The sequence below is a fragment of the Battus philenor genome, unplaced genomic scaffold, assembly GCF_028537555.1.
Source record: "Battus philenor isolate CCGP_79_NKW_IND1 unplaced genomic scaffold, ilBatPhil1.0.hap1 SCAF_12, whole genome shotgun sequence".
Classification (NCBI taxonomy): domain Eukaryota; kingdom Metazoa; phylum Arthropoda; class Insecta; order Lepidoptera; family Papilionidae; genus Battus; species Battus philenor.
Window position 1 is genome coordinate 7,946,834 of NW_027181674.1, and position 23,620 is coordinate 7,970,453.

General features: G+C 34.9%; 1 protein-coding gene across 4 annotated transcripts in view; it reads left to right on the forward strand.

The window, feature by feature from the left end:
* LOC137932854 (protein numb-like) overlaps nt 1–23,620 on the forward strand; it is a 39,039-nt gene that overhangs the window by 11,641 nt on the left and 3,778 nt on the right. Inside the window, exons 1-7 of one of the 4 annotated variants that reach the window (XM_068776534.1) lie at nt 1,952–2,138; nt 2,299–2,338; nt 16,685–16,960; nt 19,523–19,674; nt 22,027–22,238; nt 22,772–22,964; nt 23,436–23,601. In XM_068776534.1, coding sequence (XP_068632635.1) covers nt 2,333–2,338; nt 16,685–16,960; nt 19,523–19,674; nt 22,027–22,238; nt 22,772–22,964; nt 23,436–23,601 — 1,005 coding nt within the window. In that variant the 5' untranslated portion in view covers nt 1,952–2,138; nt 2,299–2,332. Of the gene's footprint in view, nt 1–1,951; nt 2,139–2,298; nt 2,339–11,073; nt 11,948–16,684; nt 16,961–19,522; nt 19,675–22,026; nt 22,239–22,771; nt 22,965–23,435; nt 23,602–23,620 lie in introns of those variants that run through there. The other 3 variants (XM_068776536.1, XM_068776533.1, XM_068776535.1) reach the window with 3 other exon arrangements.

The window sequence follows — 23,620 nt, forward strand, 5'->3', positions numbered from 1 at the left end:
AACGATTTAATAATTCATACACAAAATATCGAATGTTTATGGAAAGTCTTCAAGACTGTTTGCGTCAAAACAAATGATTTAGATCTATTGAAATAGCTGCAAACCGTTTCGTTTTCAATAAAAATATGCGGCTAGTTCCCTATTTTAATAAATTCTTGGCCTATTTCATTAAATTCTTGATTTTTAATTTTGGGGCCACAAAAGATACCAACTCCCAAAAAAAATTAAATAATAAAAATCTCTGATTAACGAACCGAACCAGTTTCGGCATATATTAAATTTGTAAATGTTTTTAGGGCCCCACTAATCTGTTGAATATGTCATTTTTAGCAAAAAAGGCCCCACTGGAGATCTGAACTCTGACATCGCTAGTTAAAATCGTGGTTTTCATTTTTCTTTTAACATTTTTTTGTTCACCAAAAAAAATATTTTCAATTTGGGTGCCCCCCTTGCCTGTGGTGCCCTAGGGCGACCGCCCCTCTTGCCACCCCCTAGCTACGCCACTGGCTTACCATTATGCTTATTTGACTAAAATATTTATAAAAATTGCTCTTTTAATGTATTCTGAAATTTTCTTCAGATGGGTTTTCAAAAGACAACAAATATTTTCCATCTTTGATGACTCGTACGTTAAAGTTTAAGAAAACATATTTCAACAAAGGATCTTCAAACCTAATTAATACACCCACATCCAACACCGTTTCTAGTTATTAAAATCAAGGCAAATATATATTTTAATTTTCTTCCGTCCCTGCGTAAAATATTATAAAATCTTATTGACATATAATTTGACTAGGGCTTAATATTTGTTTCGGTTTACCCCAGTACATTTTAAATGAAGAAAGGTATAAATGTTCTCTTACCTCTATTCATTAACACGTTTATAAATATTATTGATTTCAGTTTTATACAGTTATTAACGTGTAGATAAAAACTGAGCAGTGTTCAGCTCAGCGGTAGAGGATTAAGACTTGCGATCCTTGGTAGCGGGCTCGAATCCCGGTATGCAATCTTATATATTTCACACTTTGTGCATTAATTATATAGGATTTCCTGCTTACAAACAAGTTTCCAGCAACGTCCTTTGTATCATAATACAACAATCACCGCGATCACCAGCCCGCCTGCCTAGCGTGGCAACTGTGGTGTATCCCGTCATAGACATCTTTGGGGGAGGCCTATGCCATGCAGAGGCCATCTATGAGCTGAAACGACTGTAACCTTTTACCATTACAATTGCTCCTCTAAGCTAGTGATTTTCGTCATCGCTATTATAAAACAATTCACGTACTCTACATTGTAGATAAATTATTTCTTTTTTACAGCGTCAATAATGTTTAATACACTTAAAGATAAAGTCAGTCAGTTTTAATGTATATAATTCCTATCTAAAGGAAACTGTAGTTAGAAACACAAAAAGTATAAGTGGATATAATGTTAAAACGGTACTTTGAATAGTCGGTAAATGGAAAAATCATATCTCATGTGTTTTAATGGATTCAAATGCGTGAGCCTGACGGCAGTTTACATTCCATTTTTCTAACAATCAGTAATGTCTTTCTCATGGTCAATGTAAGAAAACCGTATTCTTTATCAATAAACATATTTTAATTAAAAATAAATTCGTGATGTCTTTACGAATGGTCAAAGAAGCGTAATTGGAATTTAATATTTTAACTAATATAAGAGTCCTTAATTTATTTTGTTTTTGTACGATTTTTCTTCTCAATTTGTAAATAATCGGTAACGCACTGGGCGGCAGAACGCGGATGTTAACTCGAAAATATGTTCAAAGTAAACTATAAACTAGTTTGAGATCGCATTTGGCCGCTTTTAGCGCGACTCTTTAACCTTCACCAATATCGAAGTAAGCGTTCCAAGCGGGAGTGAATCAGAAAGCCAACGTTTCACGTGTTCGCACACCTGAAATAGTCAGTGCAGCGAAGTTATTAGTTGAGCATACATGTAGCTGTTCACACGAGGCAGCCAGCTCAAGTTTACATTTCTACATCTTTACACCTAATCTCAATTGGACACTGAAATCGTGTATATGAGTCATTTAAAATTAGTGTATATTGTTTGAAAACTTCAAAAGTGATTAGATTGCGCTTATTGACTTCGATGGCGCCAATTTGAACGTGAGTACGATGACATATTTTAATCTATGCGAGTTGTTAGTACCGTGCCAGTGATTACGAGTCGTCATGTTTTAAAACTATTTTTTTCTTCTGCATATTCCTTAGTACTTATATTTTCTTCAAAGTATTAACATTAAAAATGAATATTTTTATTACACAGATTATAATGACTCTAGTCCACCGTTCCACAAAATATGAAGGTAAATAAGAAGTATGATTTATTAATAATCAAATATTAACGAGGTTTAACATTCCATTTTTTGTCTTATGTCCCAAACGTTGGATTTCAATTTTCCTTAATTAATGGGATTAAACAAATTGAAAAATGACACTGCACTGTAAATAAAACACTATGTGTAAACAGTACTGTTCACAATAAGAAAACGGAAGCGTAATAAATTTATATATTGTTACTGTGCTTTATTCGGGCGTATAAAATAATATTTTCATGTTCATTATAATGTAGTTGTATTCGAATTTATTATTTTTATTTGAAATCATATGCATTAGGTTTTTTTTTTACTTTTCTCTTAAATGAAAAAGTGTTGTAGTTATTTTTATATGTAATCGATCATATTTAGAGTAATACTGTTGTGTTCAAAAAGTAAGATGAAATTGTCATTTAAAACTCTACTGATATCTTGCCACAACAACTGTATTTGCCTGATTTAGCTCCGTGTGACTTCTGGCTATTTAGCAAACTTAAAGGCCAATGCAGGGACGCAGTTTTCAAACGATTGAGGAGATAAAAACCGAATCGACGAAGGTCTTGAGTTTTATCGGACGGCGATTACTTTGAAGGGGACTAAATTGATTTAAAAGAATAAATAAAGAATTTTCATTTTTAAACAAATTACCTACTTTTTGATCACAGTATTACATCGCAGATGGTCAGATTATATGTTAATACTTTAGCTTGTATAATTTACTAGAGCTATTAATAAAGAAGATATGTTTCTACCATCAATGTTGACAGTTTCAACCCGTCAATAATATAGTTAAAGTTGTTTCCTTACTACGATTCATGGCCGGCTTCATGCTTTGCTGATTTCTTTGTTCTTATTTAAAAAAATGTAGGGAGGTTATAATTAAAATATTTATTAACATTTTTTTTACGTAATCAACGTTTTTAAAGATAAACTGTATAGTTTATCTTTCATGATTTTATCGTTGGGGTTTTACATTTTATGAAGAACATTTTTGCATAACATTTATACGTACTACTTAAATGAGATCATACAAAGTGAACACAGGCTCTTTATATTTACATACACCAGAGAGATCTGCGATCTCTTGATAACAGAATGTTTGACGTACGTTATGTCTAACTTTTAAGACTTAAAATATAAAACAATAAAAGTTAAGTATATTTGATTAACTACAATGTTTTATAATTATTTATGTAATTAACACTTATGTAAAAAATAGTAAATACATTATAAATACAAGAAGTAAAAGACAAGCGTATCGCTTGATTTTCATCTTCAAAAGGTTAACATATCCTTAATGGGTCTGAGTGAGCGCATTCATAACGAAGTTCTACAACATCACTTAGACCTTCGTCTTCTTAGTTTTAAATCTAAATTTAGAAGTAAGTTATTAATTAAATTTTATTACAACATTCAAGAGTTTTTGGTTGATCGAAATGTGTAAAAAAATTTTGTTGAATCATTTACATCGTTCATATTATAATGTAAACGTCAAATATTGTTAAATTTAATTTAAAAATAGCAATAGTTAAAATTCGGATCGGAGCCGGTCGGAGCTTACTACTATATAATATTATGTAATGATGCAAAAGTGCGTATGTAAATGTAGTCAATCACTCAATTATTTATTATTAATTATTATTAATTGTGGTTAACCATTAGGATATGACAAAATATTTCAATCGCCAAACATTGTCGTTTTCAAATCAATGTATCCTTTGTCCACTTCATGAAGATTTCGACAATATTATAAATGTTTAGTAATTTTCCATAAGCTGGGCGCAAATGTCATAAGTTTTTTAATTTTATTTTTACAATAAGAGTAACGCTTAAGAAAATAATATTATGTATTTTGTACCCAATGAAACATTTCGTACAAAATTCTATTTTTTTTGGAGAAAAGAGAAGAATTACATACTATTAAGCAATTTTTCACTTGCACCCGGCTAACGGAAAAATACCAAAAGTTTTACTAAATAATTTTTATACAAAGAATCAGCTACGCTACTTTAAGCAAAATTGAAATTGCTGGATACGCACTATATATATTTAATGATAAAAATAAAATTCTTTTAATATATGAATGTGTACTATTTTACGCATTTCTTTTATGAAATAATTATCATTCAGTTTTTTGTTTTTAATTTTTTGCATTTACTTTTATGTTAGCAAACATTTGGCTCACCTTACATTATGATACGTGTGCGAATACGAAGAAGTTGCTCTATCCACATTTAACCAAACAATAACAATGAACTCTTCAAGTATTTTAGTTATCTGAATCAGTCGGCATATTTGTCCCGTATGATATCTGCTACTATGTCTCGAGGTAGCATAGTGGCCCTCGCTGTTTTTGAGATCGACGACTTAGCGCTCCTTCCCGGCCGCCGGTTGAAGTAAACATAAACATTGTACACCAGTTGCCTCGTGTCAGCTGGAAGTTCCACGCGAGAATCTTCGACACTTTCCCCTCTTCCGTTGTACAGTCTTCGCCAACTAAACATTGTCCACGCGGTCATTGCTTCGTCCCCGTACTGCGCCGTTTTGGTCTTCAAATTTACAACAGTAGCTATTACGTGGAACAGTGTTCTTTTTTTTTAATAAAATTTTAACAATTCCCGCTTATCGAGCGTGTTAATTATTTTTGTCTTCGTAAAAATTTTAGTTTCTTTTCGCGATCTTAGGATAAAAGTGACGACTATTGCAATTAGAAATATCCGAATGCGCGAAAAGGTAACCGTCGACTAGTGTTCGAGGAACATAGAACACGAGAATCAGCAATCTGGTCACATACACCCAACATCCGCTATGTTCGAAACGTGATCACAATTCTGTGCACATACCTAAGTACAAGACCCATAACCTGGGGGCGTATTAGGTATTCAAGCTAGTTAGTCTAATAACAATCAAGACAGAGATAGTATAGTAACCGTTATAAAAATGTACAGCGTAGGCCGCGCCCTATTTGTATCAATATCACCGTTGTGTTATGATTTATTGTCTATATTATTCGATTTGCGTGCCATGCTCACTTACAGTCTGATTTTAACCCGATTGACACTGTTCTGGAACGTTTTGACTTATATGTATCGGTTTTACTATAATAAAAAAAGTATTTAAATTCAAAATACATCTATCCGATTAGCTTTCACCTACATGCACTTTTGAATCGTCGAAAGTTTATCGTCTGCACTTTTGAATATTCACCTGTTATATCTCTTTTACTAGGGGGCGTCCGCAACGTCATTTTCTGCCATCAAACAGTTGTAAGCACAAGTGCTATTACGCTCATGTTTGGAGCGCCCGCCATACGAAGTGTAATAAATAACTGGGCTAGGGTAACTTATCGTCATATGGTGGTATGTCGTTTAGAAATCTAAAATCCATAATGATAGGCTGGGCACCACTCACTATTGGGTAGATCTCTTGCTCGCTTCTTCGTACGAAGTTTTAAGAGATTTAGTCAATTGCGATTTTCTATTTTTAATCCGATGTGTTCACTATATCCTATTAATTTATTCAGAATGTTCTAGGAAAATTACTTCGAACTAAATCCGGTCTGCCCTCGCAACTTCGTCTCCACTCTATTAATAATGAGAATCACAAGTCACAATGCAATTACAACCGGCCTTGTGAAAATAAAAAAAATAATCTCCGTGAATTTGTTTCCTCATAGAAAGATTGTTCTTACATTTTATTAAACAATGTATTCCCACGATTTCTGTTGCGGATTTAAGATATTAAGTTTTTAAAATCTGCTTGTTAAACTATTCCTTTAATGCATTAAACGATTCATATTAAAGAAAAAATTTACAAGATTCTAGTTTAGGTTATCTTGTCTAAAATTATGTGAACAAATAATTACTTATTTTTAAAGGTATTAGTAAATAGGTTTTTTTGAACATTTAACTTTAATTTGATTTTAATATATAGTCGAGTGTATACAAATAATACAAAAAATTTGATCAAAAATAAAAAAAAACAGGCAAATTTACTGTAGTCTTAATTATAATATTTTTACTACATGATTACCCTTTTAACGGTTTTCCCGAAATTAAAAATTTTAAAAAACAATAATTAAAGAACCCTTTTTATGTTATATTTATACTACCATTAGGTTTTGTGTAGCACCACTACTTAAAAATATATATTTTTTTAATTTATGTTAAATATCCAGAATCTAGTCCCAATCTTGGGTCAATAATTTGGAATTCATATTAATTATTAAAAAAGATAAATATAATGTCCATTTAAAAATTTTGTATTTTAAAAAGAAAAACCTATTACAGATTAAAATGCATTAGTGTAATTTTGAAAACTAATTATTTAGGTAACAAATGTGGCGTAAAACCTCGAAAATTGTACAAATATTTTATGATGTATCCGTTCATTGATTTGCTTTTACGTTTTAACTACTTTGTATATGCTTCTTTATTTCAGTACCTAGTGTGCCGAAATAGAGGGTAATGCATGCATATGTATTTGCAATAAAGTATCCTAAAGATATACCAGTAAAGTGATATTCCAATACAATGTTGTACGCATACTTTGTATGATTTGTGCGAGTGTGCCGTCACCACTGCCCACAATCGATTAAGGAAAACATTAATAAAAAACTGGTCACCGAAAAATCCGGAAGATGTGTGTGTCTTTGAAGCCTCGTGGCGAATAAAAACAACAAATAATTACTGCTCATTACTTTAATATTATGAAAGTCAAAATCGTAACTTATTCACCTGGCAATACACAACGGTAGTTTCTTTGAATGGAATTGGATATTTAGCGGAAACGTTGCATAAGACACAATGGGAGTACAGTGGCGCCAATTTTACGCTCGCTGGATCGGACCAGAGCCGTGACAGAGTCACTGTCCGCGTTTAGACAAAGCTTCGATTAACGGTCGCTCGTGTTATACCGAAATGACAAGTAATTACTTTTAAATTATCTGACGTACAACATTAAATATTTGTTTCTACCGGAACCCAGATGCTCACTTTATTTGTATCATTGTTGTCAAACAATATTAATTTTCAATTTTATCGAAATTCTTTATAAGAAGGATTAACCGAAAGAAAACCTATCTGACTTAGAATTGGAATGGAATCGGTTGGAAGCGGTTTCTATCTCACTTCTTCCGACGACCTTATAAAGCACATTTGTCGCTTGTCGATCCGGCTTGACGGCAGTGTTTTGCGCATCGTGTGGCCTGCCCACTGTCATTTCCACTTGCCGGTCCGTTGGACTATGTTAGTTACTTGCATTCGTTTACAGATACCCTTTTCCAGGGTTCTATTCGGAATTAGCTCGTTGCTACTGTTTATGATACGCAACGCTTTTTCGAGTGATAGTCCAAGTCTAGTTCCTCTCTAGAGGGCACAGTAGAAAGTGCGTTTATGTGAGCTAAGAGCTTGGCGGCTATTTAATCCGATGAAATAAATAATATAACGCTTAGAATTGACGTTCATAGAGGACCTTAGGTATTGTAAAGAGGTCTAAACTATGACATAGTACGACATAGTATACGTTGAAATAGAAAATTTAAACAGAACAAAATTAAGCACGGATCAAAAAAATGTAAATAAAACACCTTGAAAGAAATAGAAATAAATAATGTGATAAAACAAATCTGTTATAAATTAATTGTACAAAATTAAATAGTGGTATAATAAAGTAAATAAATAAAGCAACAAAACTGTGATATTGGCCCACCAACTGTGATATCTGAGAAGCGACGGAAAGGATGAGAGATGATGTAAAGATGTGAAGAAGAGAGATGATGATGATGATAAATATGAACATTAGAAGAAAGAATAAGAGATCCTGAAGAGATTAAAAGAAGAGTACGGAAATAAAAAATAGAAAGTGAAAGGTTACTAAAGAGGGACCTTATCCCTCCCATGATAAGGGTGAACCAGGGGTTAAAACGAGGACCAAAAATAAACAAAAATAATTATTATGCAAATATTTAGTACAATATGTAAAAACTTACAAATATGTAAGCTCACGTTAATGATGTTTAAACAATTACCGGCCCGTTTTGTGTAGAATAGTGTAATATTTACTCAGGATATATGTAATACTTGCAATAACTTGGTTTTCCACGAAAATGTGCACAAAATAAAAAATCGTTTGTTTAAAATTTTATCAAGTGTACCATAGAAAACATGACTGATAGTCGCGGTGGGGTACCATATCCTAACCAGGATAAAACTTCATAAAAAGCGAGAGTACTTAAAATAAGTTCAAAGTAGTTGAAGAGATAACGAAAGGTCCGTTCCGTCCAGTGGCGTCGTGTCACAATCGAGCCGGGGCTTGTGTTACTGTCTACGGTGACTCAATGCGTGACTCAATCAGGTATTGAAAAAGAGCAAACGTGGTTTACGTGGAAGCAGTCTCTCTTGCTTACTTACAATTTTAATCGATGACTATTAGAGTTTCAAAAATAATCTGATTCATCATCGTGTCAGCCGATAGACGATGACTGCAAGGCATAGACCTCCTCCTAACCTCGTCAAGATGACCGACCTTATTATCTGTTGATTAAATGAATTAAATAGTATTAAATTGAACGTCGAAAATTCCCTCTCAAAGTGGCCATTCAGCAGTGATCAAAGTGGAACCCCCTTATCATACGAGATCAGAGGCGGCTTAACCTATAGTGCAGGGTGTACAATACACACGGGCGCCGCCGTCTCAGGGGGCGCCGCGGCGCTCCCTGAGACAGCTAAGAGCATCGTTGTGGTACAACAATGATATGACAGAAGCGATCAGCCAGCGCCGCCAGGGCGCCCTATGGGCGGCTTCTGTTGTAAGTCTGCTGTGTTGCAAGTTCTATGGACAGCGAAACAGAAATTCAACACATTTCGCTGTTCACAAAACTTAAAACACAAGACGAAACATAAACCTTCGCGGTTCACCGCTTAGTTTCGCAACAGAGATGCGCTACAGGCATAAAAACAATGAGTGTTATGCTACCGTCATAAGAAGAAAGGCCGTAACTAATACCATACCGTCAGCTATACCTACTTATAAAATAGTTTGTTGGAATGTGAAAATTTTTTCTTGTTACGACGGCTAAGTTAACGCCGCTCATGTACGAGATACACCCTATATAACATATTGATATTAGGTTTACAGTTTTTTTAAAGAAACTAAAAAAATAGTCTATCTTTGACTTTTGTTTATTTTGTATTAATACGTCAACCGAAAAGTTTAACACATCAATTCTTTGCCGATCTTGAATCCAATACGCTAAGAGATGCATTTCATTTGTCTTACAACTCGGCAATGCAATACAAATGCTCTCTGCTAATGTATATATTATATTGTATAATTATATATTGTAATATATTTAAGACACGTAAACTTTTTTTTTTAATTGAACAATGGTAGCCTAGAGGACTGAGACTTGCGATCATAGGTCGCGGTTTCGAATCCGATGATATCTAATATTTAAAATTACCATGTCACAATGTTAGTTACCATACTCCTCCGAAACGGCTTAACCGATTTTTACCAAATTTTATATGCGTATTCAGTAGGTCTGAGAATAGGCTACTATCTATTTTCAATACCCCTAAGTGATAAGGGTGGTCCACCCCTAATTTTTTTTACAATTTTTTTGGTTTTTATTTTATTATGATACAGCATACAAAATACATATAACCCAAAATTTTCACCCCCCTACGATCAACCCTTATTTTGTATTTATTAATTAAAAACTTTTTTTTGCAAAACAACGTTTGCGGGATCAGCTAGTAATTTTATATAATTTAAACTTTGTGCATTATTTATATAGGATTGCCACTGCTTACAAACTGGCATCTCGAGGATGGGCTGCAGTGTTCTCTGCGTACCACTATGCGATCGCCAACCCCTCTGCCAAGCGTGGCGTTTGTTGTATATCACCCATAGATATATTTGAAGGAGGCCTATGTCTTGCAGTAAGCGTCTCTAAGCTGAAACGACGAAGGTTCCTACTTAACTTTTGGCTGTTTAGTGTTTTAGTTGCAATTAGTTCTGTATTTTTTATTGATTCGTATTTGTATTTAATATTACAAATTTTGTAAGCAACCCCTAATAAACAAAATAAAATGTTTAACTAATCAAGCTAAGGTATTTTTAATTTCTTAGTCATTGACTGGTTTCCTCGTACCGTTTCAGTAAATTACCTAAATTGTGTAAAAGAGTCTACCGTGAATAAATCATTGGGTTGCATATGGGCTCTATAAATAGCACATCTCTTCTCGATGTCGTCAATGACATGTGTTTGGGTGCCAACAGTAAGCTTCTCGCCACCTGCGTCCTTCCCGCTCGCACGCGCCACACCAGCTGTTGCGTCGAACATGTTTGCTTTGCGTTTGTTAGCACCAGCTTTCCATTACCACTATTAGTACTATTTCACTTAATAGCGTATCGTTGTCGATAATGAAAGTTTTGTTTGCAATAAGCTTTCGTCTTTTATTAATTTAATAGTTTGCCGTTTGGCCGCTTGTTTTTGCAAAAGAGGCTTGGCCATATTCATAAATTTAATAGGTTGGACAAAATGTTATTAGAATCAAATTAAAAGCTCGATAGCTCGTATGATGATCTCACCGGTCGTCAATCTTGACAATGCAAAGGACTAGTCCCCGCGGGGTGGGGTGTGGGACGGGACGGGAACTACGCTTCGCACCAGGGTTCGCGCGATTCACGCACTCCGCATGCCGCAGTCAGTACGACGGCGAAGTCCGCCATACGCGCGGCGCGCGCGCTTCGGTTTTGTATGTTAGGTTATATTTCTGTAGTGATTTCAACAGCCCACAGTATAGTTTAATCTTTTAAAATTCTTAAATAGTTGACGTGTTAATTACGAAAAAGTTTAAAATTGTACGCTCGTTATCCGCTTCGGTCCAAAGAACAATGCTGTGGGAAAAAATAACGTTCAGCTGGCATCGACAGTCGTTCCCAGCTACCTACCTAACCTCTCTCCCCCCGCGGGCCGGGTGCCGGGTTCAATGCGCCTCTCCGCGTTTATTCATCGTTTGTGGGAAAAGTTGACCCCCGTTTTAAAAATTATTGTTAACGAATTCACATGAACCGTATGTGTAATAACTACCGCATCTTAACGACATTCGAAAGTTTTGCGCGTGAGATAAATTCGTGATACAAAGACCTCTCCGACATTATCGCAACCGTATTTTTTCACGTGAGGAAAACACGACGCAAGTTACTTCAATGTAATCATACAGATATAAGATAAAAAGTGTTTAGTTCGTTATGCGCAAGACTTCAAGGTTGAAAGAAGAGACCTATATTATTTATTTTGAGCTTTGCCATGTTTACCGAGTTTCAAATTAGTCGAAATTATTATCTTATTGTGTTACGGATAAAATGTATTTGTCATGTGAGGGCGGAATTTAGGCAACGTATTTTGTGTAATGAATAAAGTGACCGTCGAAGTTAAATGTTTGTAGTGTTGTGATGTCCTTAAGTGATTGGTGATTAAGTGATCGCATATATACAATTCGTTGTGCAAGTCGATCAGACATGGGGAATCAAGGATCATCACCCCACGAGCCGTTAGATCGAGCACAAGCGCCCAATGCCGACCTCAAAATGGTTCGACCTGTTAATTAAACTTGCTAATTTATAATCGATTGTTCTACACACATCGATGCTTCGAGTGCGTGCGGTGTGTCATTATATAGCCGATTGTTCTAACACGTCCACTGCATCTTGTAATGGAATTGGTCTTTTGTCTTCACTGCATTTTGAAGTATTCACTTTGATGACTAACTTAAAATCTTAACTTTAAGCTTTTGATGACATTTTTTTAATATATTTGAAACAAATTTAAACCATCGAAAATTTTGTGTAATTATTTTTAACCGTTATTGTCCTGGTTTTGATCGAACACTCCATGATTTCGTCATTTATTTTAAATTTTATTTCCGTCACTTGAACAATTGATGCAATGCTCATACAATCTCAAGTGATTTTTTAAAAGATATTTAAGAAGAACAGTTTCGGTTAAAAAAATCTAGGACTTTTATTAATACGTGCATAAAGAATTAGTTTGAATGTTGAAGAATACTGAAACTATTATTTAAGTAAATAAATCACAAAATGTAGCAAGACTTTTGGCCTCTGTTCGTGTCAAGAGAATATATTGACTTTTTATTAGTTTAAAAAAGATTCGAAAGTCTGCTGCATGACCTTTTATTTACATATGATTTGATTCTCCATATATACCATGACTATTACGTTTAAAACAAGAGTTTTTTTTTGTAATATAAGTACGATTCGGGTAAAATGAAAAATACAATGCTATTTATATATATTTTTAATAGTTGAGGGCAGATGGATTGAATGGAACACTTTCACTATTCAATGATTTTTTAATACTATCAAACTGACGCGTGGCGATCCAACCAGTAATCCTATCCACTTAACATCTGTTCATAAGGGATAGCCTTTAAATTTTTATGATGCTCAATGAGAAATTGAGCTTTAAACTATTTATTATACTCATTTTAGTTATTTATATATATGTATGTAAAAGAGATGTAGATGATTATATTTGTTATAGGTTATGAAATAAAACATAAAGCAACATATTATAAACAATATAACGCCAGAAATCTATTTTGTTTAATGTAATATTTGTGGAACAAAAATCGTCTCAGCATTTTAAGTACTTTATGACGTCAATGATGTTAAAAATCATAATAAAAAAAAACTTCACGGCGGGACAGATTACTGCTCTCATGTTCGGATCGGAGCAGCAATGTGTCAGCTTAGATCCTTTTGTTAGCTATAAAGGCGCGCAGTGAAAAATTCAAAGGGGCGCCGATTCCAAAACACACGATCTTGAACTTTCAAGTCAAACGAGAAGACCGTTTGACATTTTTCCTACATTAACTTTGTCACACCGTAAGCCGTAGAGTCTCGTTACACGTATTAACTATAATGATTACGTAATTTGAATATAAAGACGTTGTCTTCTTAAAAAACGTATACTTAAGTTAAATAACAAGTTTTGTGGGCCATAGCATGTAAAAAAATAAAATAAAAAAGATCTGCATCATTGTTGATCTTTAATAATTTATATATGTAATGTCTCTAAAACATCTTAAAAAAATTAAGTTCATAAAACCAAAACTTGTAATAAATCCTGTTATAGAGTGAACGATTTTTATGTGGTAATAGAGCTTGGGAATGAATTGCTCAAAAAGTGCATTAAAAATTTTGTAAAAGTTATCACAAAAAATATACCCGTCTGTGTTTGTTGCTGACTCTTTTCAGATCAGGGCCCTTTTGAAACCTTTGCAGCTTTAAGGTGAATTACACCAAAATAGACGAGTTGAATTTCATTAAATTAGTTCTTCTGGCATTATATTCATTATATATATGACATTATGCGAATAATATAAGAAATAATGTCTAAGATGCCCTAATAATACAAAGATACGATCTAGCAGACGAGTGGTACAAAAAATTAATAGGTTGACGTATGTATTGATTATTCATGTTGAATAGCAACGTGATGCGCATAATGCGGTTACACGCAGCGGTATTACGAATATCAATCGATATCTATAATTACAAGTGCCAATAACAGGAAATACGATCAAGCTCCTGTATGTTATAACATGCAGGAGTTTGATCCGTCTGAAAATGGCTTCCTTAAGAGATTACGTTAAGGGAAGCCTTTTGAAAGAAAACGCTCGTAATCTATCTACACGATTCGAATACAATTTAAAAATACACTGTACAAAACGGCTTACGCTTATTACAAACTATTCATATATTTGAAATTACTTGGCGAAGCTCTCAAAGTTTAACCTTTGTCTAACCAAATCGAATTAAATATATGTGTACCATATATATATATATATATATATATACACAATTTTTAGAAATAAACCTCAGATCATAGTGGAAAAACTAAATACATGGATAATAATCCGACGTTGCTCGTGAATATCAACAACTCTGAAGGAAAACTAACACAGAAACATAAATTCGAAACAAATGGTCAGGTCCGCTATTCTACGACAGGTATTAGATAATGTTCGCGCTAGTGTAGACGTGTTAGAATTCTAGACAATGTGTAGCCTTGCGATAAACAGGTACAGTACTTAGGTTCACATTTTAACACTAGTTGTTCACAACAACATGTTACATGTCGACCTTCAATTGTTAACCGCTTTTAGTTTTCACAAATGTAAGGGTTTCACACCATAAACCTTTTTTTCGAAAGACTAATAACAGCATATTGAATAATAAATAGAGTGATTGGTTATACGTGTAAAAGTTATAAAAATTGAATTTATAGCTCATTTGCTGTCAATTAATGGTTGGTAAACCCCATTCAAAATTCAAAGTATTCAGAAATAATAAATAACATAGTGATACATATTGAAGTTAATTATTATTTAATATATGTCTCTGCAGACTTTGTACTGCCAGGAGTAGTAGGCCTGTCGCATTCCAATGAAAAAATATATTAATGTAATTTTATTTTTGGTGTCATATGAGTTCTACATTTCCTTTAAAACTTTTGCACTTATATCCAATCACCTATATATTAGTCATTCGTATGTTTGCAAATACTGTAAACGGGCCATGGGAAAGCTTTCTCATATTGTGTGTATGAGAGTAGTGGACATAGCCCAGCGGCTCGGTAAACTGAGATGACAGTGCGCAGGTCACTGCGTAGAAAAAATGGCCTCTGGAGCCCAAATACAAGCTCCGCGTAAGACGTCCATTCACAAGACGGACAGACGACCTTGTTTAGGTCGCCGGAAAACGAAAGATATAGGCCTGTGTCCAGCTGTCATCCTACGGCTGAATGACATATACTATATGTCATTCAGCCGTAGGAGCCGTAGCCGAATACGTACAAAGTTGCGAGCTATATTTTCTCGAGTTGACAAGCAATTAGTGGTGGTACAAAAATATATTGATGGTGGTACAAATATTATTATTTTGAAATAATATTTATTGTTCTATGTGTATAACAGTCAGACAGTTGTTTAGCTATTTTGATAGCTTAGACTACGTGTATGTAACTATGTTGGACTGTAAAAAAATTTTTATACGACATATTTAATATTATAGATCTGTACGATCGATCTGTTATTACGGAAATGTATGTAGCGTTAAAACAATTGGTGGGATTACATTATTGCATTTATACTAAATATTTCAACGTACCATTCCGGTGAGGTTACGTGTAAATATTTCCTGTTTATATTACGTCAATTAATGTTTTGTAGTTCTATATATTACGGCTTATTTTGATTATTTTGTACTCTAATCATCACAGCAAAATTTCCATTACAACGTTTTATTACGCAATCGAAAGACGCTGTAGGGCATTGAATTAACATTATCAAACATTCCCTTTGGATTACCGGATATTTAAATATATCATGCTTTGTAAATGATCATAAGCTCTTTGCTATACGTCCATTTATTTTTTCCCATAATTTTTTTAATACAATTTATAATTTAATTTTATAAGTAACTAGGTGTACCCGATCATGCGTTACTGTGTTACGCATTTAATTAAAATCTGAACAAAATGGTAGTGTCAAACATAAATTTACGAAAAAAAAATTTTTTTTTTTCAAAAACCTTCCCGGGATATACTTAATAATTTTCACGGCGATTGGAAGTATGGTTTTTGAATCTATCGAGTGCATACAGACAGACATATTCACTTTTATAGATGTTGACTAGCTTCTCAAACAGATTTCAAAGATGTCAAATGTTTTAGTTAATTAGTTAAATCGTATTTCAGAATGATTATTTTGCAATGTTACTAGCCCGCAGTCTTTTGCAGCTTCATCGGAACTCTGTTCCTAACTGAAGGGTCCAAGAACTTAACGTTATAATGAAGTGTCCTAATTATGAACAGCTAAAACTATTACTTTCTAAAAATAAGTTTACTATTATATACTTTCTAATACTCCAATACTAGCACGATGTATCATAATATATAATATTATCTTTGTAATGTTTTATTAAACACGTTTTTATTTTTTTTTATTATGTTCTAACTCGTCTTTCCTTGATTTTGATAGCCGTCAAATACTTGACCGATAGGGCACTATATATCAAAGTGTGATTTAATATTGTTTTTAATTATGAGAAATCAAAGTTGTTTTTACAGTTGTGCTGTTCTAGAATTTGGCTCTTAATACTACATTTGGCTATTAATTGTTATTATATTTATGGTAATATCAAGCATTAGTGGTCTAGTAGTTAATGACGACATACTCGTGTAAATTATTTAACAACCACTGCTCTGCTGAATGATAGACGAAAGTATCGGTTGATTGTTTGCAGAAGTCGTCGGTGCGCGGGTCGTTGCGGCGGGCACGTGCGGGCGCGGCTCTCTCGCCGCCGCGGGCCGGCATGGAGCGTCTGCGGCGCTCCTTCCGCGAGTCTTTCCGGCGGCGCAAGGGCTCGCCGCCCGAGTCCGCGCGCCCGCACCAGTGGCACGCGGACGAGGCCGCCGTCCGCGCTGGGACTTGCACCTTCCCCGTCAAGTACCTCGGCTGCGTCGAGGTGTTCGAGTCGCGGGGCATGCAAGTCTGCGAGGAGGCTATTAAAGTACTCCGGGTGAGTTTGATTATAGTGTCACTGTATGCCCGATGCAGTTCTGTTGGCATTTTTATACATAGGCGGTCGAACGGAGATTTTTTATATGATTCACACTTCTACTGAAGTGGAATTTGCAGATTCCGCGAGTGCGAGGGGGCAGGGTGATGTTGACGCCTAGCCTACAATATCTTTTAAAGAGCACAGAACGCTTGTTCTAAGCTTTTTCAGTAACTAGACTCTAGCATTCCCTCAGGAATCCTAACCTAACCTTTATTATAGTTATCTCATAGAATTGGCAGACCGTTAAACTGCCATGTGGCTCAGGTGGATGCCCCATTGAGTGATTTGGGCACGACGGCTCCAGAGAGAAGACCTCGACTATCAATCTATTTTCAACTAATGTTCCGAATAGAGAATACCCGAGGAGCCGTACCATTCTTCAGTCGGTTACTATTATTGAATTTTCATCTCGGTACTTTTTATTAAAATCCCTAGATGTTTTATATGAGGCAAAATAATGTCAAGACGAATATCTGTTAATAAATCCTTTGTTCACTTTTTTGAAACTAATGTTTAATTTCAACGAACGGATGGAAGCCTCCGTTAATCTGCCACAAGGTAAAACGTGTTAAAAAAACCTGTCGGCGGATGTTCGTTGCTCCCTTTTTAATGAATCTCGCGTCCGCAACACATTGATGGATAGCAAAAGCAGTTATGATGTTTATAATTTGAATTTTTTTTTTGCTTCTCTCAATATTTTATACTCGTGTTGAATTGAAACCGTGACGAAATTGGTTTTTTTCGTTCTTTCTAGGCACTTCATAAAATATTATAATTCGATGCCTTCGTTATCTTTTCAATCGTAGGGTAGCGTAGTCATTTCATGAGCCTCTTTTAATTTTGTCAATAAAAAAATTCATAAGTTGGCCATGTGGCTTTTGCAATTACTGCGGATTCCAGGCGACAAGACGCAGTGGGTGCTTACACTAAGAACTCTTAAGGTTGCGAAGCTTGCGGGTTATCGGGGGCGCCTCGGCTCGGGCCGTTACATGCTGTTATTCTACTGGATTGGAGTTCTAGAGTTCTGGAGGCTCTCGCAAGGGAACCTCGGCTTGGGCTGCATTACGTCGATAATACCGATAGTCGTCAATAGTATAATACCCGAAGGCGCCCCAGAGGTCTGAAGCGAATATGGTGGCTGGCGGTAACATTAGTATTGTTTTTTTACATGATTCATTTACTCACGTCTAAGGTCATAATTGTGTTTAAAACGTCACTTACGTTTAGTTTTTTATTGTTTACAACTTAACGGTCAAACAGTAATTCAAAATACCACACTGTTTTGCTATGGCTTTTAACACGGTGATTAGTAGCATAATTCGTTGATAAATTTAAATAAATTATTAAATGAAGCGAATATAAGCTAGACTAATTTAGAATCCATAATTTACTTGGAACAATACGTACGTTAAAGCGATACATTCGGTTAATTAAAGTCAATTACACGGTCATTGTTTTAAAAAATAGGTCTACATAAGCAAATAAAATTAACATCGTACTGCCAGCGCGGATTCCATTCATGATAAATAGAGTACCAGTGCCAACGGCAAGCTGTCACGGCATCCGTGACCTTCTTTCCTTAAAATTATATACTTCACCAAATTAGCTTTTAGCCAACTGGTAATATTATAGTTACTTAGCTTTTAAATGGCTATATTTTTATATTTACTTCATAGGGGCACAAACAAGTTGGCTAATATACCGAAAACCGCAATTTAATGACCAAATGTCAGAGCATTTGTGCTATATATATTCATATGTATACTTATTCAGCCGTTATCACATTAGTTCAGGATATGCGGATTACTATAAAATTTTAATTACATAAATTACAAGGTGATTGGTTATGATGTTAAATCTTTAAAGCTGTGAATAAAGACCATTTCTCAGCAAAATGCTTTAGATTTATTCGCAATCTTTAGTAATTTTGGAATGGGACACTTCAATAAATTCCCTCATTCTCCACCTTCTGGAAGGGACTGATAGTTATTAATTTTTAATATATATCCAAGCTTTGAAAACGCTTTTTCTAAGGTTATTTGGTACTTCTGAAGCAATTGATTTTATATCTTCTTCTTCAATTCCGGCTGATATTGATTTGCTTGTTTCCAAAAAACAGTGTTTTTATTTTAAAAATCTAACCTTCTTAAAAACGTGTTTTTTTAGATTACTACTTAATGTTACTTTATATGCGGCCCGCTGTAAAAAAATAATATTTAACCTATCCCATTGATTAAAAAGTATTTCACCCCTATGTTATTCCGTACATTGACAGTAAATGAGTTGTATATTCATATCTTTAAAGCTTTTATACCATAACCAATCACCTTGTATTTTAGGTTATGTATGATTTCCGCTAAAAATATAAACCTTTTCCATATTTAAGAGCGTAATGATATCATTGATATTGCAGGAACTTTGTATTCAGTTTTTTTGCAATTTTCTTCGTATGCTGCTACACGTCAAACGTGCTATATTTATAAAAGTAATTAATCGAATAAATGGTCTTTTTAATTACAGAACTCACGGCGGAGGCCTATCCGAGCCGTGCTTCATGTAAGCGGCGACGGACTGCGTGTGGTCGAGGAGGAAACTAAGGGCCTTATCGTTGATCAGACCATCGAGAAGGTCTCTTTCTGCGCGCCCGACAGGAACCACGAACGAGGATTCAGGTGAATGCTTCTTTTATTCATTTATTAAGATATCTATAATTTAGGATATAACATTTTTACATAATCGTATGTCACACACTATAAATCATGTAGGAGGCATGCTATTGGCTTAGGTTGCCAGATGTGAGGTAGTTTAGCAACTCCGAACAGTGTTCGGCGTCGCTAAAGGCGTTAAGAAAAACAGCCCTGTACCTGGCTGCACTTGATTACAAGTCCAAATTGGCCCCGCACATCGCGAACGATTACCTTGTTTTTTTAGGTGCCGCACATCACAATATAGTTTGTGTTATTTATAAAATTGTATCATTATATACTTTGGAGGCAAACTAGTTCACGAACAACATGCAGTTCTTTAAAAGCTTTGAAACTACGATCAAAATTAATTAACAAACGTCAACAAATATAACTGAGAACTGATTTAGTCAGAAATTATTTACAATTTTTTTTAAGAATTATCGAAAAGTTTTTAATATTTATAAACTAGGCAAATATTCTTTACTTTTATTCAAGTATTCAATAATTTTTGTAATATTATTTTGTTAGCATTTTATAGGTATTTAATGGCGGCACGCGAAAATTTACAAATTTTGACAAATGGCCTCAAACTGTAAAGAAACTTGGCCAGCCTGGTAATATAGGTTTTTTTTATATTTTTGTCCCGGTGTTTTATTTAATTAAATTGACTTTGGGAGACCACAATCAAGTTATAACTTCTGCGCTAGTTATATTATATTTTGCAGCAAATATTTTAAAATATGACCTACATATAACGATAAACTTAATAACATAAATTATTACTAATAGATTATATAAAGATAATAATCAGATAAGACAAAGAAATTTTATGAAGTCAGCACTCAATGTCTTTTATTTAAAAACAATATTTTTATCTTACAGATAACATACACTCCTTTCATATGCCTTATTTGTTATATAATTTTTGGAATTTATAAGATTGAATTAGAATAATTCATAATAATAAAAAGTAAAAGAGACAATGCTTTTTCATCAGACTAAATGTTACATTTAGATCATCACTTGGTTTGCCATAAAGCAAACTAATAAAATTGCAAAATGCCTGCCTTTGTTTCGTACTCACCTGAATGTAATTCCTGTTAGGAAGGAAAAAAAAAACTATCTCCACAATTTAAATAGCGTAATTTGCTCATCGGAGACAATGCAAAGTACAACGGAGCTATTACAAATATATGTTTTAGTTGATTACAAATATTGAACATCTATTCAATAATTTGGCATATTTAGAGATATGAAGGTTTTTCCTATAAATCAACGTCTAATCACGATTGGGCGATATATATATATTGTAGCTAACTTACAAAATTAACAAAAAAAGGGATTTAATTTATATTAATTATTAAAAAAATGCATTGAATTACTATACATATAAACTAATAGTGCTATAGAAGTTCACGGTAATATAAAAGGAAAAAAAAGAGAAATGGAATGATTTGTAGTGATAATATCAATAGGAACACAGAGTGAATAAAGTTCATAAATTTTTTGAATTGAGAAAATTTAAAAAGTCGCTTTTAATAATCGCAATTAATATTTAAGTAAATTCGAGTTCATGTGTAACGGTATTTCGTTAATAATTTTTGAATTATTGGTTCTATAAAATTTTGAAATTTGTTGTGTCTATATATGAGATGGGTGAACAAGAGTAGTTTATTTTTCACAGAGAAAGCAATTGAACAATCAAGCGAAACATACATTTAATTTTATTAAATCTCACAGTAACGTCTTATTTGTAACTAAGATTGTTTACGTATAACATTGCATAACGTGTAGAGAACGTTAGCAGTCTTACTTGATTGCCTTGGCGGGACCCTTTAGCGTGTGCGGATGTAGGTGTAATATTATGAAATAAACATGACATTGATTATATAACCTAACGGGAATTTTATTCACGTTTATTCTGTAAAAGCTTCCATAACGGGTAAAATTAGGATTAGAGCAAAGCAAACTTTCGTCTAGATAAAATTGTTTTTAAAGCAGTTTGTTTAATCAGAAGTTAAAGCTTTTTATTTCCTTTTTAGCTGCTGCTATCTTGAAGTTCAAAACGATCAGTTAGTACAAAACATCATGGTCGAAGGTACTGTCATCACTGCTAGATATATGCTCTGTCTCAGAGATTTCCAATAGTACCGGTAGGAAGCGACCTGCATCGATCATCTTGTGGTATAATACCTATGAATAAAAAGCTCATGATATTATGTTAGATAAGATGTTATTAAGTTGTTTTGGGAAATATATTCAAAAACTTATTATGTTAGTAATATAATTGTGATAGTAATTTAGAATTGATTACTCATGTCGTGTTTTGTACGACAGTTACATCTGCCGCGACGGTACGACGCGGCGTTGGATGTGCCACGGGTTCCTCGCGTCGCGCGACAGTGGCGAGCGGCTGTCGCACGCAGTGGGGTGTGCGTTCGCCGCGTGCCTTGAACGCAAGCAACGCCGCGACAAGGAGTGCGCGGTGTCTATGAGTATAGATGCCGCCAGTCACGCCTTTACGCGCCAGGGCTCCTTCCGCAAGTCCGGTAAGCATACTGTCCAAAGTGAATTATTTTTGGAAATGTAATATGGCCAGTTTCTTTAACGGCCAATCAAAGCAGCTGTTATGCTTCTTGTCAAAAGTACATACAGGGAATGTAAATTTCATTACAGACAGTAAAAGGCAATAGAATAATGAGGGCATCTCAAATGTTAGGTTTCAACTACGTAATTAAACGATTTTATGTAATAGTTAATTATGAAGCCACTTGTCCATACATAGCGTGCAGTGTATATATACTAGATAACTCAAATATAAGGCGGCCGAGATGTTACATGCCGTGATTTTTATGTGTCCAATAACAACCGTCGTATTATTATTCTGACCTACCCGTTTCTTCGTATATTAAAGCAAAAAAATCAATTGACAGGCCGATTCGAAATAGGAAGTATAAGCTTGAAAAAAATTGTCAAATTTGCAATCACCCTTATAAAAAGTGATCAGCCTGTGATGAGTCATATTTTTTTCTATTGGAATTATATGAAATCGACCAGTAAAAATTTTTTGATGCAACGCCAGGTATAACGCGGCGTGCGTCGGAAGCGGACACGCCATCGGTGACGTCGAGCGGTGGTACAGTGGGCGCAGTGGGCGCGGTGGGCGCAGTGGGTGCACGGCCACATAACCCGTTTGCAGTGGAGCGACCGCATGCCGCGCCACACCTGCTCGAGCGACAAGGCTCATTCCGTGGCTTCGCCCATCTAAACAACAGGTACACACTCATTATTACCGTGTGAGCCGAAACACGCCCCAGTGCAGAGCATGGGCCGCTCTCGGAGATTGCCACGATGACCAGCGACTTGTCTATCTTCCTATCCCTGACCTTGTCTATGTTGTTCCCCTAGTGGGGGGTTTACACACGACGCCTGCATCGGTTCGTGATCGCTAAACGAGAACTTCATACTAGTACTCGATTTTAATACCTTACTGGCGTTTCGATTTATCTAAATAAGTCTAATTTTCGGGTTTCACTGTCAGGCCACTTTATAGTTTGTACGACTCCCCCTAAATATTACATTGCAAAACCTGTCTAGCTCCTCTTTTTAGAGTAGGAGGCTTCTCCCCATCAGAAATTATAAGTGGGTGGATACAATTTTAAAACGGACGTATTTTACCAAAATTTGATGGTATTTAATTTTAATGTCTTTTAAAGACTTATTATTTAGTGTTTTTTTTTATATAGTTCTCCGTTCAAGCGTCAGATGTCGCTACGCATTAGCGAGCTACCGTCTAATCTTGAACGACAGCGCTTGGGGCTGGGTTCGCCGCCGTCAGCGCTGCCGGCGCCTGCTCCCCCGGCCTCCGCCCCCGCTGCGCCACCGCACAAACCCGACATCACGCCCTTTGAGGTACTTATATTTAACGACA